General features: G+C 38.9%; 1 protein-coding gene across 1 annotated transcript in view; it reads right to left on the bottom strand.

Moving 5' to 3' along the window:
- Window positions 1-20,193, bottom strand: part of Dgkb (diacylglycerol kinase beta) — a 714,793-nt gene that overhangs the window by 591,835 nt on the left and 102,765 nt on the right. Inside the window, exon 2 of the mRNA XM_032907661.1 lies at window positions 18,312-18,567. Coding sequence (XP_032763552.1) covers window positions 18,312-18,381 — 70 coding nt within the window. The 5' untranslated portion in view covers window positions 18,382-18,567. The remainder of the gene's footprint in view (window positions 1-18,311; window positions 18,568-20,193) is intronic.

Here is a 20,193-nt window from a genome sequence, read left to right as displayed (position 1 = left end):
AGAATAACCAGAAAGAAGACAGTGGAGACAGCATTGCTTGGGACTTTTAACTGGTGCAAAGGCCACACCTAAAGTAATCACATCAGAGGTTCTCAACTCCTTAAGGGGCTCAGCACTTTTAAGTACTGTTATGAGGCCAAATGCAATACAGGTCTTTATTCTAAACATGTTTCCACTTTGTATGTTTTTCCTTACAGATGAATAATATTGGCATGGCCTTAGGGGTTGAACATTCGATACATCTAGCAGACACTTCCCTTGCATTAAGATTCCTAAGCGCAGCACAGAAGTCCAGTTTTTCATAAAGGACCACATTGTGTTTATGGTACCCCAAAGGCTTCAAACACTCCATAGACTCACAAAGGAAATGACTCCATAGTTTCCTAGAATGTGGGTTTGTGTTCCAGCAACTGAATGCAGAGGTCATGAATAATTTAGCAATAAATGATTTCTGGACATAGAACAACCTACCATTCAAAAATGGAACACATAACAAGTCTGACAATATGCATCACTTCACATCCTGCAAAATTACTGCAAACTTGTTTCTGAATACACGGCATGCACATTTTGTGCCGTGCATGCTCTCTTACCATGCAATGCTGCTAAACTACTTTGGCACAGATTGAAGATTAGATAGTAGATTACACATTACAATAATTTTATTGTATATGCAAAGTTCTCTATTCTTGCAAAAAATGTGATAAGTTAATTACAAACAATTTTAATATTAATTTTCATGCTTTAAATGTTTAGCATATGTTCATCAAATTAGTATCTATTTATATTGTTGTACTATCAGAGAATTTTTATTTTTAAAATTTCTATTTGAGTTGCTGATGAGCTTCAAAAGAAATATGTGAAATTTGGCTCAAGATCAGGGAAAACTTTTCAACAATTTTTCAATTCATTTTAAAAATGATTCTGTCATATTTTACTATGTATATAAAGTGGCATTCTTAATGTTGACAGCTGTACATTATAATATGGATCACCTTGAAAATACGTTAAAGAAAATTATAAATTATAGATAATTTTTATTGGATATTATCCTTTTTTGTATTTCAAATGTTATCCCCTTTCCTGGTTTCCCCTCCAGAAACTCCCATCCCATACCCCTCCCCCTGCTTCTATGAGGGTGCTCCCCCACCCACCTACTACTCCCTTTTGACTTTCTACCCTGGCATTCCTCTACACTGAGGCATTGAGTCTTCACAGGACCAAGGGCCTCTCCTCCCACTGATGCCAGACAAGGCCTTCTGCTACATATGCAGAAGGAACCATGGGTCCCTCCATGTGTAGTCTTTGGTTGGTGGTTTAGTCCCTAGGAGCTCTGCAGAGTCTGGTTGGTTGATATTGTTGTTCCTCCTATGGGGTTGCAAACATACTTGTGCATCAAATACCCAACCAAGATTTCATTCTTTATGTGAAATAATTTCATTGTTGGAACTAGAAAGCAAATTTGTTTTCAGCTTTAATGAATGATACAATTATATATGTATATATATATGTAAAGAATTGTATTAAAATACATATTTTATGATGTATTAGCAGTATATTTTGTTTGTATACCTATTTTAAATATCCATATATACACAAAGTAATATAAACCTTATTTGGAATAAAAGTATTAGGTCGTGACATTATAAAAATTGAAAATATGTGTAAATATATGTGTGTGTGTGTGTGTGTGTGCATACATGTGTGAAATAACAACTAGTGAAAAATGAATGAGGTCAGGAATTTGAAAGAGATAAGGAAGCTCTATGTGAAAGTTTGTAGGGGGGAAAGAAGATATGTAATCATATAAAAATCTCATAAATTAAAAATAAAGATTCTTAAGTGGAAAAAGACTAGGAATTCCTGTTTCACTACACTTAGAGCTCACTGTGACCTCGACTTCTGCTTCAAAAGGCCTTTAAATAGTCCCACCTCAAGCAGCTTCACACTGCATGTGCTATCTTCTGTTTTGTGAGTTCAATCCAAAGGATTCTTCCTGTCTACAGCTTTCTTGTATTTCTTTAAGCCTCCCAAAACTTCCACGAAATAGATTGTTATGATTGTTTATGAATGTATTCATGAATACAGAAGGCTAAAGTAGAGCATGTAAAGAGCAGAGGAGTCGTGCTTTTAGATCCAGCAACTGGAAGGTGATGAACCTTACGATCTACATGTATTATCAGAGCTATAAGGGCTCCCTCAACACAATGGTTAAAAGCAGCCAATATAATCCATAGAGCAACTAGAGCAAAGCCTAGGAAAACCAATGCTATCAATGATGGGAGACTATCAGGGGCTTAGTGTAAGAACTGCAGATCCTAACCAAAGAGGACTTCAATTGAGCCACTAGGCATTACGATCTATGACTCAACAACTACACCTAGATGAAGCTAATTTCAGCTGCTAGATGCTGGGTCACTAGCATTCAAATCCCCGAGCAGTAAGCTTTGTAAATTTGAAGACTTCTATATTTGGAAGTAATAGCTTTCAGGGCTCAGAGCCATAGTGTCATTCTTGAAAACAGAAAAAAAAATAACTTTTAGCATGAGCATCAATATGTTACAGTCAGACTTAACACGTATAATTCTATAACTCAGTTCTCATGCCCTGTGGGGAAAAAGGGCCTATGAGCTTGAAGCATAACTCAAGAGCTCCTGTCACTATTTCTGATTCCCAGCCAAGTTAAAGAATGTGCCACACTTTGTGCCAAATCCATGCATTCCACAGGAAGCTCCAGAAAGCTCGACTGTGGTGTTTATACCAAGGATAAGGCATAGCTGAGGAGCTTTGGGAGATGAGCACCAACAGCACGGGACTCTAGAAATAGACTCACTAAAGGAAGCTAAACTTTACAAGTCAGAAACAATATTTCGTGTGTTTTTTCTGAATGGACTTTTAATTTTTTTCTATAGAATTTGGGTAAGGGGCTTGCTACAAATATCATGCGTTATATTTATTATCCAGTGTATACAAAAAATTCAAAGGTCTCTAGGTAGAAGGCCTGTGAGGGGACTGGTATAGCTGAATCACCAACTGAGCCTCTCTGCACAATGCTAAGTGGCACACATTAGACCGTATTTTATCAGGTGTTGACATCACAAAATTATGTGTGAAACCATTATGTAATTTCCAGAAAAGAACAATTTTTATAACCACTCTTACACATTAGAAATACAGATCCTGTAACACAAGTAGGCCACAGGATTCAGAAAGGTGTATAACTGAGGTCTGTGCTGTTACTAGAAATCAAATATTCGAAATGTTACAAAGTGTCAGGATAAGTTCTTGACCACCTGGGAAAGAGAATACAAAGCATAAGCAATGTTGTCATTCTTGAAAGATATAGTAAGGACAGGAGAGAGTAAGGCTAAGGAAAAGAGAGCTACTTGAGTCTCAATAAAAATTCGTCTGCAACAACCCATAGTCCATTACCTGTCAAACTCCATTTCTCTTAGGTACTTGAATGTTCTGTGGCTTTGATTAAATCCAAGGGGTAGGGGTGGAGGGATCAGGAGGCAAGGGTCATATGTCAAATGAGGAGGTATGTCTTACTTATAGCTGAGATTATGGTGGATATTATGAACAGTTGAAATATGAACTTCTAGCCTTTATAGAGGTGGTATCATGGTTAATTGAATTGGATTCCCATAAAAAAGACATGTATCTTACACATAGGTCAGCAGGCAGTAAATATTAGCCTTACACCACACAATGCAGACAGAGGAGGTCACACAGGGGTCAACCAGTCCTGAAGTGGGAGACACTGCAATGTACACATATGTGGCAGACAAGTGGGCAAGAAATAGATGTGGAACAGTTTGAGCATAATGAAGGACATAATGACATAATGAAGGAGAATAATAGCCTGTAGTGCATAGCCAGCCCCTTCCATCACCTGAGGTCATGGTGAAGTCCTAACCCTTGTTGCCACTGAAGGCCATATCTAGTAGGTCTGTGACTATGCAGCCACAGGAATTCCTGTCAATGTCCTTGGTGCATATTACCATTAGCAATCACAGAAATCACTGGTATGGGCTGCCACCAATAACAACATTGAAGTCCAGAGTCTGAACAGAACTGGCCCGGCCCCTCAATGGCTGCAGTGCTCTGGAGCTGGCCCTAATTCTTACCAGCCACAGCAGCAATCAGGAGAGCCAACCCTGCATCTTGCCTGGACAGGACAACAGAGCTGGCCCCGGTGGGGCACACATGAGCCAGCACCTATGGAAAGTAGTACAGGAGTGATGGCACCACCATTTCTTTGGCAGGAGGTTATGAAACTCCAAGGTAAATCCCTTCCTACCTAAGGGGTGCTTTGCCATATGGAAAGTCCTGAGAACAGGGAGCTGGCCCTGCCCCACATCAGCTGTAGCACTTGGTAAAGTGGATCCTGCCCCTCTCCTTGGCAGCATAGTAAACTGGTCCAAGTGGCAGGGTGCAGATACGTAATCCCTAAAGCCTGAACACCATAGAACTTCCCAAGTCACTCATCTGCTGTAGTATGGTGTGGGGGCAGGGTTGATACCCCACCCACTGACCCTCACCGCCTCTAGCATTCAGGAAAGCTGGCCTAGATCATGAGATCAGGAGAACTATCCCTGGACCTTGGTGGCTGCAGCACTCAGGGGAGTGGGCTCTGCACCTTGACTGGGGACCACAGTGGAGCTGATTCTGATGGAAGCGGGCACAGGTGACATAGTCCTGAGGGCATGAGAGCAGGTAGCTGAATCTGCCTCCTGCAATCGGCAACATTGGGCGTGCTAGCTGGACAGTACTGGACAAGACTCTTTCACAAGGAGAACCAGCAGGCTGAGCAGCTCAGCTGCCACTCAGTCCCAGATCCAGGACTTGGAGATGGCCCATCCACCTCAAAATCTATATCATCTGTGAACCGTTGGGAATTGTTAAAGGGCCAGTCCTAAGGATCAAGAAAAAGTTTAAAAATAATATATTAAACAAACAAGAAGGAAAGAAACAAAGAAAGAGAAGAAAGGAAATAACTGAGCAGTTTCTGACTCAAGAGGCCCCAAGTTATTTAATGTTTTCTGCTTTATCTTTATTTAGATTTTGCAACTGGAAATAATGAAGGAGGACTGGGGGAATGGTATACCTTTCTGTGACTTCTGGGGAGAATGTACTTTCTCTCTCTCTGTCTCTCTCTCTGTCTCTCTTTCTCTCTCTCTCTCTCTCTCTCTCTCTCTCTCTCTCACACACACACACACACACACACACACACTCATCAAAAACAGTCAATAATAGTTAATATTATCAGTAGTCACATTAAATCATATTCCATCAATTATTAGAATGAGTTCATCTTAGACTTCTTTCTAGAATTTGTGTAACTATGGAAGGGTTTTTTGACGCTCAATTGCTAAAGACTGAATTTCAATAGGACTAAATATTTTTTAAAAATATGGCTAATCTCTAATATTCATAAGAAAGCTATAAGCCCTAGATGTTTAGCAGATGTTTCTAAACAATGGGGTGGCTTGCCCTTCTGTCCCAAAGCTGTGATAACTAATCTGAAAAGCTTCTGGAAGCCATTCACTCTCTGGCAGCTTCAGGAGATCCAGTAGTAACACTCTGTCAAATGCACCTTAGCATAGATACTGAGGGAGAGAGGGAGAGAGGGGGGGGGGAGTGAGAGGAGAGAGAGAGAGAGAGAGAGAGAGAGAGAGAGAGAGAGAGAGAGAAAGATAGCATTTGAATACAGTCCCTGGCAGAATGCTCAATGCATTTGGCAAAGGGGAGATCATGGCCTTCTCACAAATCTTACTTTTCTGTGTTTAATAACATTGTTGAAAAATAAAGTAATTAAAATGTAAGACTATCGTGTGGGGGGGCAAGGGGGAGAGAGAGAGACTGAGACAGAGACAGAGAGACAGAGAGACAAGGAGACAGAGAATGTGGGGCACAAAAAAAATGTGTCAGGAGAGAGGAGATCTTTTCTTTAGATAAATGGATTTAAGCTCTCATTTTTCATGAGTATGATCCAAAAAAACACTCAGAAAGTTGATTCTGCTTCTTGTTCCTGGGCTGATTATAGAAAGTGGGGGAACTTCCTACATTTAAAATGGAGGGCACAATTTGGATGTACTAAGAACCTGGGAGTAGGGGGAAGGGAATGGATCAGACCAGAAACGAAGCAGACAAACAAGCAATCAGAGAATGCTTTCCTCTGCAAGGCAGCCTGAGAGGCAAACAAGCATGTGCATCACCTCTGGACACTGTGGTGTTAATGGTTGCTTTTAGTGTCTGTGTTGAAAGGCACCCGTGGGCTTGCTTCATGTTCCATGGATATCAAAAGCAGAGATCCCAGCCAACTGCCTGCATTCCAGTCTTGAATTTTGAGTATCTTTCATATCATACATTTTACAGGTATCTTGAGCAGAGATAAGGCGTTTTTATTGCCCACTGTAAAAGATGCAAAGCTCCTTATCTCTGAGTTTTCTTCCCACAACTTGATTTTCTGCCTGCACAGAGGTGAGCTGCCCCCTTAAATGTCTTCTTATGGGAACTGAGTAAGGAGCCTTTACACATATGGGGTATATGCAGCTTACTCTGACATGATTAAGGAAGCCCTTTTCCTCTGACTCAGGGGCATTGCATCCTCCTAGCAGTCATGAATCTTCAGCAGGCTAACACATTACATCATCAGTAGGGTAAAATTGCAGGTCCTCAAAACTTGGCAGTATTCATTCATATAAAATCTAGTTTGGGGAATGAGAAATGGGGTCTTCAGATACATGGGGAAGGTTTTAAAGCAGCAGTGGGATTTGAAAATGAACTGTGTGAAAGAGGTAAGTGAGAGCTGTTTTGAGCAGGAGTCCATATCTCCCAGTCTCAAAGAAGCAAAGTACATTATTCAGCAAATAATAAAAATAGAAATATGTACTTGCGAGCAGCAGAGATACTGAACTCCAGGGAAAGGAACAAAAACTCAGAGCACTGTTATAGTAACAATAGAAGTGATAATTAACTTACTCTGGTAGCCTGCTGTTTACAAGGCAGTTCCATACACAATATTTTGTGTCTTAGGAAACTTTTTTGAGATAGTCTTCTTTATTTCCTTAATTACAGAGCAGAGGAAATTAAAGTTTAAGAAGGTTATATAACTTGTCAAAACCCCAAACTACTGTTTGAAAAATAAACACTATGGATAAACCTAAGGAAATTAAATCAAAACCAAAATGAAAGCAAGACTTGGCCATAGGTTTACAACATTTTGTTACAAACTATCACCTTTCACATTACCATTCACTCAAGGTTTGCTCCCTGTAAACCCTTATTTTTCTCTCACGGAAAAGAATAAAATTGATGTACTTACCCTACACATTTTAGTTATGGTCTCTCTTTCATTTCATTCTATAATGGGCTCATATGTCTTTTCATCATGAATTCTCTTTCATTGATTTCATGGTGCCTACTACATTAAAACTAATACGAAAGAATCCCAACACACCTAGAAATTCCAAATGTTATAATATCTGCACACATTGTGGTATCCTAATTTATACCTCATCAATTGCGTTGCTATTTTTGTTTCTTTCTGAGTATTTGGGACAGTGTCATACAATATAGCACTGACTGGCCTTGCCCAGGCAATCTGTATACATGCAGTGATCCTTCCTAGTCTATTCAATTCTAATCTACTCACAACTGAGAGTAGATGGCCCAGTCCATTTTGGGTGGTGCCATTTATAGGCTAGTAGTCCTGTGTTCTGTAAGAAGGCAGGCTAAGCAATTCATGATGAGCAAGCTACTAAGCAGCATCCCTTTATGGCTTATACATCCTTTTAATAGATCTCTCCTGAGAGTCCTATTCAGAGCATGTCCAACACAGAGGTCAATGCTAGCAGCAAACCACCAAACTGAGAACAGAACCCCCTTTGGGGGAATTAGAGGTACGATTGAAAGAGTTGAAGGGACTTGCAACCCCATAAGAGCAACAATGCCAACCAACCAGAGCTTCTAGGGACTAAACCACTAATAAAAGACTACATACATGGACTGACCCAGGGCTCCAACTGCATATGTAGCAGAGAATAGCCTTATAGGGGCACCAGTGGAAGGGGAAGCCCTTGTTCCTGCCAAGGTTGGAACTGGAGTGCAGGAAAATGTGGGGGGAGGTGGGGGACGGTAACGGGGGTGGATGGGGGGGAACACCCTTATGGGGGAGGGGGAGGGGATGGGGGATTATGGACAGGAAACTGGGAAAGAGAATAACATTTGAAATGTAAATAAAGAAATATATCTAATAAGAAAAATAAAATTAAAAAAATAAGAAAGAAAGGCTTTCCCAATCATTTGTTGTTGTGTAAAACTTAGCCTAGGTTTCAAAAGCCTAGGTTCCCTGAAGCCTAAAACATGAGCTTATGTAAATAGGAAAGCACATATGGCTGGTTTCTCGGGTTGAGGAATAATTAGGTCAATTTATATTAGAAAAATATTAATAATAATTTGATAAAAAAGAGGTTTCTCCCCGTTTTTTGATATTTTATTTACATTTCAAATGTTAGCCCCTTTGCCAGTTTCCCCTCTAGAAGCCCCTATTTCTTCCCTCCCCCTGCTTCTATGAGGATGCACCCCACCTATCAGTCCACTGCTGCCTCCCTGCCTTGGAGTTCCCCGACACTAGGACATTGAGCCTTCCCAGGACCAAGGGCCTCTTCTCTTGTTAATGCTCAACAAAGGCCATCCTCTGCTTCATGTGTGGGTTTTTTCTTGAGTTTGTTTATATAGTGAATGATGTTGAAGGATTTCCATATATTGAACCACTCTGCATCCCTGGGATGAAGCCTACTTGATCATGATGGATGATCATTTTGTGTTCTTGAATTTGGTAGTTTTACTTCGATATTCATAGGTAAAATTGGTCTGAAGTTCTCTTTCTTTGTTGGGTCTTTGTGTGGCTTAGGTATGAGCGTAATTGTGGCTTCAGAGAACAAATTGGGTAGTATTCCTTCTGTTTGTATTTTGTGGACTAGTTTAAAGAGTATTGATATTGGTTTTCTTTGAGGGTCTGATAGAATTCTGAACTAAACCCATCTGGTCCTGGGCTCTTTTTGGTTGGAAGACTTTTAATGATTGTCTTAATTTCTTTAGGGGTCACGGGACTCTTTAGATGGTTTATCTGGTTCTGATTTAACTTTGGTACCTGGTATCTGTCAAGAAAGTTGACTATTTCATCAGATTTTCCAGTTTTGTTGAGAATTGGCTTTTGTAGTTGGATCTGATGTTTTTTTGTTCAGCTTCCACGTGTATATAGACTTCCTGTTGTTTCTGTTGTTATTGAAAAACAGCTGTAATCTGTGGTGATCTGACAGGATGCACGGGATTATTTCTATCTTTTTGTATCTGTTTTGTGACCAATTATATGGCCAATTTTGGAGAAAGTACCATGAGGCACTAAGAAGAAGAAGAAGGCATATTCCTTTTTTTTTTTTTTGATGAAATATTCTATTGACTTCTGTTAAATCCATTTGATTGATAACTTTTGTTGAATTCACTGTATCTCTGTTCAGGTTCTGTTTCCATGATCTGTCCATCAATGAGAGTGAGGTGTTGAAGTCTCCCACTATTGTGTGAGGAGCAATGTGTGCTTTGAGCTTTAGTAAGGTTTCTTTTATGAATGTGGGTGCTCTTGCATTTGGAGCATAGATGTTTAGAACTGAGAGTTGAACTTGGTATATTCTTTTCTTTGACAAGTATGAAGTGTACTTCCTTATGTTTTTTGATAACTTTTGGTTGAAAGTCGATTTTATTCGATATAAGAAGTACTACTTTAACTTATTTCTTTGGACCATTTACCTGGAAATCTTTTTCCAGCCTTTTCCTCTGAGACAGTGTCTGTCTTTGTCACTGAGATGTGCTGCCTGTATGCAGGAAAACACTGGGTCCTGTTATGTATCCAGTCTGTTAGTCTATGTCTTTTCATTGGTCAATTGAGTCCAATGATGTTAAGAGATATTATATAAAAGTGAATGTTATTTTTGTTGTTAGAGGTAATGTTTGTATGGGTATCTTCTTTTGAGTTTGTTGAAAGAAGATTACTTTCTTCCTTTTTCTAGTCTTTTTTCTGACTTTCTTTGATAATAAAGAAAGATGTGAAAGTGTAGGCCAAACAAACCTTTTCCTCCCCAAGTTTCTTTGGTTAAGATATTTCATCTTTGAAATGGAAAACCTAAGACACTACTTTTCTAGTTCTACCCCACACAGTGCTCCCTACTGTTTTCTCTTCTTCCTTCTCTCTACCACAGTGGACTCCCCTAGGCCTTCTCTCATGTGACCTTGATTTGATAACCATTCATAACGCAATGGCACACCACTCCGTATCCCAGGGTCTGACTTTATCTTGAGCTTCGAACGTGTACATCCAAGTATTTAATTTATATTTCAGTGAATCCCTGTAGAATCATATAGCTCAAATGTTCAAAATTGAAAAACTCTACTTTGTTATATACTCCATCTCACTGTCAAATGAATCACACTGGCTTAGGTGTGCAAAACAAAGTATAGCATCCCTCTTCCTTAGATCTCAAATTTAGTTGGAAAGTACATTAGTCCATTTTCCTCTGAATATCTCTCTCATATCTGCTCTTCTTGCTGTTTTAGTGTTTTAATCTTCATGTGAAACTGTATATTCAACAGCCATATATATATATATATATATATATATATATATATATATATATATACTGAATATATGTATAAACTTTCAGCTTAAGTTTTAATGTCATTTCATCATCCCCAAGTTAGTTACTCAGTCTTTCAATGATAAATTTTTACTAAGCGATAGAAATTTACTCAAAATACTTATAGAGTCACCTTTGTGATTATTGTTGAATTCTTAACACTTTCTCTCAGGACTTATCCGCATTGCCATGTACACAGAGGTATACTAGACAAGGGAAGCTTATACACCGATGATTACTTCAGGTTCCATCCAGATAAAGAACATTCCTTCATCCCTCTATATCTGTTCTGCAAGCTACATGAATTCTCTGCTTCTGTAATCTCTATGCAATATTGTCAATTAAAATTAAAGTCTCATTGCCCTTTAGCTTCTACCCAGATGGAGTACTACTCAGCTTTTAAAAACAATGACATCATGAAATTCACAGGCAAATAGATGGAACTTGAAAATATCATCCTGAGTGAGGTAACCCAGTCACAAAAGAATGCCCATAGTATGTACTCACTGATAAGTGGATATTAGGCAAAAAGAAGCTTGGAATACCCACAGTACAACTCACAAACCACATGAAAACAAATAAGAAAGAAGATCATACCAAAGTATGGATGCTACAGTCCTACTCAGAAAGGGGGAGAAAATAATCTCTGGGAAGTAGAGGGAGAGAGGGATCTGGGAGGGAGAGAGGATGAGGAGGGGAACAGGAGGCTAGTTCAGATATGAGAGGAGATGGGTGAGAATACAGAGGGTCAGAAGTTGTAAAGTAGGTGTGTAGCAGTGGGGGAGGGGGAGCTAGGGATAGCAACTAGAAAGTCCCAGATGCCAGGGATCCAAGAGATTCCCAGGATGCAACAAGGAAGACATTAGCCAAAATACCCAACAAAGGGAAGATAGAACCTGTAGAGAGCATAGTCAGTGAATAGGCATGGCCCTGGTTGAGGGATGGGGTCACCCACCCACCTCAAAAGTATTAATCCAGAATTCCTCCTGTCAAAAGGAAATACAGGGATGAAGAGGGGAGCAGAGACTGAAGGAAAGAGACTAGGATCTATCTCATCTGCAGATACCAAAGCCAGACACTATTGCTGATACCAAGAAATGTTTACTGAAAGGATACTAGTATAGCTGCCCCCTGAGAGGCCCTCCCAGAGCCTGACCAATATGGATGCTCATATACAAAGCTAAACATCAGATTGAGTGTAGGGACCCCAATGGAGAAGTTAGGCAAAGACTATAGCAGCTGAATGAAGGGCTTTACAACCCCATAGGAAGAACAACAATATCCACCAACGAGACTCCCCTGAGTTCCAGGGGACCAAACCATAAACCGCAGGGTACACATGGAGGGACCCATGTCTCCAGCCGGATATGTAGCAGAGTATTGCCTCATTGGGCACAACTGGGAGAGCCCCTTGGTCATCCTGGGGCTCAATGACCCAGGGTAGGGGAATGCTAGTGCACTTAGGCAAAAGTGGGTGAATGGGTGGAGGAGCACCCTCATAGAGGCAGGGGAAGGGGAGGGAGAGGGGATAGAGGGCTTTCCTAGGGAAAACTGGGAAGGAAGACATTTTGAAATGTAAATAAATAAAATAACCAATAAAAAATGAAAAAATGAATGCTAAGAATTCATCAAAACTACGTCTATGGGGTCTAAAATAGTGGGAAAATATACTCATCACCTTCTTTTAGTACTGCAAAATTTATTTGTAAAAGAAAAGGTGAGAGATCGACAGAAGACAAGCAAACAAGCAGGAAATTGAGTTTGAAGCACTTAGCAAACAGCTAGCAGAACCAGGATGAGACAAAAGAGATTATGCTGCCAGCATACATTCCAGAAATACAGTCTGGGTCAGGGCCAGGAGCTGGCACGTCCATCCATGTGAATCAGAAGAAATAAGGTCAGAAATGAGAGATGCATCTAAAATAAGTCCACAGATGCAAATTTCAGGCCAAGAGGCAGCGTAAAGTCAAAACATTGTAGGTAAGCCAAGACAGTATAGTCAGAAGGTTTCAGTCAAAGGAGAAAAATAAGTTAAGTGAAATTAAAGTACCTCAATCACCAGCTTCGTGATGCTAACCATAAGAGCATTGACTGCAAGGCACCTGAAATGATTCTGCACATTCAATCCCCGGAATCTCTGTGATCCTAGGAAAAGTGAGACGTATGCCAAGGCACTGGGACTCAAATCCAGCTTTCTATGACACCAAATTATGTGTCCTCAGACAGTATGCTAGCTAGCACTGTGCCATTTATCCATTCGTGTTGCACAAAGAGAGTAATTACCAGTAAGTGTCTTGTCCTCCCAAAATAGAGCTAATCTAGCACAAGGCAAGAGACAGAAGTAAAAGCAAATCTCAGCATGATAAATTAGAAGGAGAGCTAGCATGTGATCTAATTTGTTTAACAATGAATTAAACACACACACACACACACACACACACACACACACACACACACACACACACACACACACACGGCAACCAGGTCTCCTTTCTTTCTTATCTCACCTCACTTCGTATGAACAAATCACAAAATATATCTGAAAGACAGTTTAGGTTTTCATGTTAGAAATGGGTTTTTTAAGACGAAGAATAAATCTTTTAAAATCAGAACCAGACATATTTATTAAATGTTTTATTAATTTCTTCTTGTTGATTTCCTTTCCTGTGATATGTATATATATATACTCTCCACATTCTCCTTCTCTTCTTCCTCTGCATCCATACTTTTGGTGTGGTGTGTGGTTTGGAGGATTGAACAGAGGGTCTTGCTAAGCAAGCATCCTACCATCAAGGTTCACTCCTAGCCCTCCACGTATATAATACAACGGTAATGAGGGAGAATTGGTGAAGAGAACAAAGGAATATGAGTAGAGACTGCATCTTCATTACACAGAAAAACACTAACATTCATGAAAGACCAACCTCAATGCACTGGTCTGGGAGACTCCTGTGTATGTTGGTGTCAGAAAGAATCTTTTGAACCTCATCTTTTCTCCCATCACCTCACATGTCTCTCCACCATTCTCTAGTTCTTTCTACTGAATAGAAGCCATCCCTTTGGTTTCCATGACAAGCCTTAAGAAGACCTTTATTATGTTCCCATTGGAAAAGACACTCCTGACCCCTCTTTAGGTTTCCTGTGGTCCTGCACAAACTTCATTATATCAAGAGTTTTCATAAAAGCACTCTCTGGTTCCACCAAAAATTCCAGGCAGCATGAACCAGCTAGAACAGATATGCTGCCCCAGCTCACAGGGAAATCGACTGAATGGTCTGCTGGGAGGAACGGATGGGACAAGTGTAAACTAGCATTTTTTGCCTAATCTTATTGAAATGGACTATTTTCACAATATACTTTCTGCAGTGCCCCCACCGACTTCTTGTTCATGAAATCAAAAGTGTGATGGTGAATTAAAGTGTTCACCTGAAACAAATTCATATCCTGCCTCCAGGAAGTCAAGACCTGGGTCATCTTTCACAAAGAGAGGACATTCAGAAGAGGCATACCCACTGAACTTGGGAGGTGGGGCACATGGAGGGTCCTATTTCACTCTAACTCCTTGTGTCCCACAAAGCACTTCACATCCTCTGAACCATTCAGAATGAGGATTTGAAATGCTTCCTCACGACTGCACTTCAATAAATCTGTTTCTCCTGAGTGACAAATACTGACCTCAGGTTCTGTTGACATTGGGACCAATACCCTAGTTAGTGGCTATACCGTTTTTATTGTCCTTCATGTAAAAGTAAAAGGAAAAAAAAGTGTAAAATATGACTGTGGCTAGTGCATTCTAGATTGTCCTATTTTGAGCAGCATTATTTATAAGATTATTTTTGACATGTTATTTTTCATAAGTATACATAGATAAACCACTATTGTTTTCACCTTTATTGTCATTTACCCTGCCAAGGATGGAGAATCAATTAGAAAAATTTATGCATCAGGGAAGATATTTTACTTTCCACTCAGAATTATTGTAGATTTGATGAGGTCATGCTTATAAATTGTTTACAGTATGGCAGTAGTATTCTAAATAAGTATAGTGATGATTGTTTTATTAAGCCCTAGAATAAATAAAATATTTTGAGGTTATTTTTTTAATTGAAAGAGATGAAGACCTTGTATTTATGCTACATTCTATGATGTTTAATATTGTCAGCATGAGTGTGTTGAAAATCAGGTCTGTGCCTCTATTGAATAGACTAAGATTCAGAATAGAATGGAGGAGGAAAAGGCGAGAGACTGCTCTGTACGTAGTACCTTGTCTGTCTGTCTGTCTTTCTGTCTGTCTATCTATCTACCTCATCATCATCATCATCATCATCAATCTATCTTTTTCTTCTTTTCCTTCTCCCACCTGGCTACCATGATGTTAAACTGAAATTGACCCAAAATAAGTATTTTATTTATTAACATGTTTTGCTCAAACACTTTGTGAAAGCAACAAAATTTTTGTACAATTTCACACTTCCTACCACTAGCCAATAAGTAAAGCAGGCCCCTGCAGGGGCAGATTCCTGTGATAATGGACCTTCAAATTGTTTTTTCATTTGTTGTCAGCTAAAACTTTATGGCACAAGCAGACCATGCCCAGAAGCATTCCTGTTCATCATTTTAATCTCTGCGATCTTAAATTGAGCATGCTCAGGAATGGATCAGCTTGTACACATAGACCCTTTGAATAGACTCTCCATGTTCCCTCTGTTTGAGGAAGTCACTGCTTAGGAAATGACTCACCAGCTGTCCCTGGCTACTTTAGGGAATGAATCTTTTCCCCCTGTTTTATGTCTTAATTGTGCTTATGTTGCATTGGTGCTTACCGAGATATTAACAGATCTCATTTAGTTACAATAACACTACAAAGACCGTGACAAGACAGGGAGTCAATACTGTAAAATACTAGTTTTAGGGCTGGTAGAATGTTTTCCTGCTATACCAGAATCATTATATTCTATCTGCAGTATACCTTAAATTGATTGTGGTGGCACAGAACTATAATCTCAGCATTCTGGAGGTGGGTGCCGAAAGGTCAGAAGTTCAGGATTATTCTTGGCTATATCAGGAATATGAGGGCAGACAGGAGATCTTGTCTCAAAAAATAATAATGGTTTGCTTATCAAACGGAAGGCTTTTTACACTGAATCAGAGTGCCTGTCTGTCAAGTGGAAGAAATTATACCTGAATATGAACATTCGGCACCTCAGTCAGCAATTCACCATAATTGTTCAAGTATCTACACTGCTGGCTGCTATAAATGGTATGAAATTCATGAATGTTTGGAACTGTTCATCCCATAACACAGTGCCATTCAAAAATATTTCACATGCAGTAGAATACACTTTATACAGTGCAAGCATAAGGCTAATCCCAAACGACAACATGCAGGCAGATAATGAACCATTTGAAAATATGATGTCTCATGTACTCAGAAGTCATTCCTACTCATGACGATACTTGGAGTCTCTTAACCCTTTGCTGTGTGCTGAAACCACAGCAGGAAGCACAAACCCACCAATAATGAGGTAAGCTCAATTCTCTACACAGCAGGAGTGAGAGCTTTCTATCTTGTAACTGCAGTTCAGATGACTTTATATAAAGTGTGGAGGCAGAAATTAAACTTCCTTTCCACATCTCAATGAAAATGCCTCCCGTGGAGTGACTTAGTCTGCAACCCAAAACAGGAGCCTGGTCACAGCATGCTACAGGCCACCACAGCAGGCTTCACTTTAGCTGTCATCTCCATGTGAAGCCACACCACAGAAATAAAGCAGAAATATTAGTGGAAGCTTCTCCATTGTGAACATGCTCTAGTCTGGTAGCAGGAGGAAGGACACTGACTCTCCATGCTTCCAAATGTGACACTCTTCTATTTGATTATTAACAGTAAGTTCACATGACCAGCACAACATATTCCCTCTCTGACTCTCTGTCTCTCTCTGTCTCTGTCTCTCTGTCTCTCTCCCTCCTTCCCCCCTCCCTCTCCCTTCTCCCCCCTCCTCTCTCTCTCTCTCTCTCTCTCTCTCTCTCTCTCTCTCTCTCCCCTTCCTCTCCTTCTCCCTCTCCCTCTCCTTCTCCCTCTCCCCCTCTCTCTGATAATATAGCAATTGTAAACAGGTTCAGCAGTAGCAGCTTTCTAGACATTCTGCTTATTTCTCCAATGTAGTTTATTCAATGGATACTTCTAATAATGAATATTTCTAATTTTTTATCATTTTATTGTTTAAGAGTACAGAAAATAATGTACAGAGCCCTTAGGAAAGTTACCCAGTGTCGGATACAGGATGAGGATCTCAGCATGCACCTTCAGGAGGAACTGAAGGAGCAGTGTCCCAGTTTCACCTTATTCACCTCTTGTTCATTTTAAAACCAGCTAAGATGTCTTGATAGGCACAGAGTTAAGGTGTCTATTGTAGCACTATGGGCAGAATCCACAATCAGGTAACAAACAAGATGTTTTTTGTTCTATTCGCTAGGTTTGATTTTGATTTAATTTTGCTGTGAGGAATTTAATGAGATCATTCATTCTTCTCAAGTATTCACAGCCATACTCTACTACCCCAAAGCACACAAAACATTATTATTTGACTCTTAGCATGTTACAAATTTAATAATAGTTCAAGAACTTATTAAAGAACTACTCACTAATGCATTTGAAAGGACAATTTGTTGGTAAAAAAAATTAAAAATTAATATTAAGAAAACTGCTCCAATATGGTTCTTCTCTAATAGAATATGGAAGAATGTCAACTTCTAATGATGTTTTGTAAGATAAAGACCCTGATCTCTAAATGTCTAGTAAGTTGAAGGCATGCACTGATGTTGAGAGAAGTGTGTTACTTAGAGTCATCACATCAGGATTATATTTTCAGTTTCTTTTGTTACTGGGAATTTATTATAAAAGATTGCATTCTAATCACTTTTCCTCGTAATTAGCTGGGAAGCTCCTGGAAGAGTAATTAACATTTCTTTTTTGCCTTAATGATTTGAGAAAGAACAGAAAATGTGATGATCCTGAAATCTCAGCTAGTTTTTATAGAGTTAACAATTAATCATCAATTTGTCATCTCATAAATGTATTATAGATAAACCCTTACTACACATAAAATGAAGCTTAGGTTGAAATACTCTAGTATGCAGTGAGCTGTCTTGGTTTATCATTTGAAGAGCTAATTTACATGTTGTCTTAAATTCATCAGATCTTCTCTTTCATTGGAATTCATGATTGAGATTAGGCACAACTGTGGAGGTACAATGTGCTTATGATTTTTTCTCTTGGTCTTTCTGGAATGGATAGGTTCACAAACAATAAAAGGGAAATACCTCTCAGCTTGGGTTCTCTCATTTTATTTCTTTTACCAGTAGTGTTTTCCAGGATTAGTTTTGTATCCAATATGCTAGGTTTTTTTTTAATTTCATAGTTGATTTAATTGGTCTTCTTTTGAAAAAATTATGCTAAAAGGCAGTCTTCAGGTGACCTACTTGTGAATACAAAGCACATGCCTGCATCTGTTCCACGGACAAACAGGATCTGTGATCTATTCTTGTAATGAATCACATGATGTTTAAAAAATAGGTCAAAAATTATACTATATCTTCCATATGAATACTCACACTCAGCATATTTCTGAAGTTGGGAAAATTCTGAGGGGCTGAGATGGGCCCATTTTTCCTGGTTTGTCATGGCGTAGGTGATGAGATTCTTACACAGCAGATGAGGGCTTCTTTATCCAGATCTTGGTCGGAATTCGATGCTTCAAAGATTTTACAAGGTGTGTTTCATGATGAAATAGCCTGGACTTCCAGAATATGAACTCTGTCCAAATGAAACTGTTCTGGATGTTTGTAATTTCAATAATTTGTTAAAGCACTGTGAAAAGAAAACATGAAAATCAAAAGATTAGCAATAATTCACAAAGGAAAATGGTAAGGATTAAATGATAAGGGTAAATTGGTAAGGATTATATCTCCTAAACAATAAATTATAGGTTTATCTTAATTTGCATTCTTTTGAACCTTTAATCACCTCTTCCTTCTTTAATGACAACCCATGTTCTTTCCCTAATACCAAGTCACATAAATCAATGTAATAGAGAGTACAAAATGTGAAGAGCACTTTGTTTAATCAAACTATGCTGACCAAAGTAAATTTAAATGTGTTTAATTTTATAAAGTCTACATTCTAAGGCCAGACAAGAACATTATTTATATCTAAGCAGTAACACACACACACACATACACACACGTATACATACACACACACACACACACATACACACACACACACACAGAGATATATATAAACAATTTGCTAAAATCTAGATTTCTAATGGTGTTCCATGGACGTCAGTTTAGGGGTTCTTTATAAATGTTATACAGCAATTAAATTTGAAAATACTTTTAGTTTTATAACCTTACATTTTTTTTTCAATAAATGTGCCAAATCAAAGTATTTCCAAATGCCTGAAAGACTTGCTTAATGAAGAGTGGATGACTCTAGTGTGAATCACGTTTTAAAATAAATCCCCAAGTTGTCACTGGCTTAGATTCACTGGCAAATTTATAAAGACAAAAGTGAACTCCATCTGGCTTCAGTGTTTTATCAGAGACTATAATCAATTGCTCAGGACTCAACCAGGCTGGCATTGGACCTGCTATAGAAATCAAAGCTGGGGAAGAATTACTTGGTCTCTAAAATTGCATATTAGAAAATTTATGACAAAAGATATAATCAAAGTCAGAAAATCTATAGCATGTCTGAAAGGAAAAAGAAACCAAAACCATAGAACAAAAAATGCATTGTTTTGGTTTAGGCAGTATTTTAAAAAGGGTATATACCATTATTTTTCAAGGAAATATATTTTTGTTATTTGATGTGAAATACCAAATGATACTAATATGTATACAAATGTCCAAGCAATTTGAAATCAGTCAGAACATATGTAATGGATGTATCTGTGTCTCCATTGGGTCTATTCTGCTGATTTTATTGTTCACACTGATTTCCCTCTGATTCTGCTACTTTTTAGGTCCATACAGTCATGTAAGGTGATGCACTCTGTCCTCCCTCTCCAAAGGGAGCTATATGATTCCGTCACAATTGTCTCTTTCCAAGCTTCACATTGGGCTCCTTCCCAGGGTTTTGAATGTTGAGTTCAGTAGTTGAAGGACAGGGTAAAAATGGCCATAACTAAATCATTTCAGATATACGTGGACACCTGTTCGTATCTGAGCCTGATTCACCAGTGCTCTCCTTGCTTCCACAGCATAATGATATCCTTTTAATAAAGGGGCAAATGTAAAAGACAGACCAAGGCTATCATACACATGTACAGTTAATATACATTAATCTTTTTCTTAAAAAAATTGACAGATCAGTTTCTGCTCTCTATAACCCCTGAATCTTATGATGGTAGCTCATTGGTTTATTCAACAAAGCTTGTGAATCCCTGAATGTGACTCAACACTCTCGTCATTGGAGACATAGCAAAGAGCC

This window comes from Rattus rattus, chromosome 7 (assembly GCF_011064425.1).
Source record: "Rattus rattus isolate New Zealand chromosome 7, Rrattus_CSIRO_v1, whole genome shotgun sequence".
Lineage (NCBI taxonomy): Eukaryota > Metazoa > Chordata > Mammalia > Rodentia > Muridae > Rattus > Rattus rattus.
Note: the sequence above shows the minus strand (reverse complement) of the source record. Positions and strands in the feature narration are given on the sequence as shown.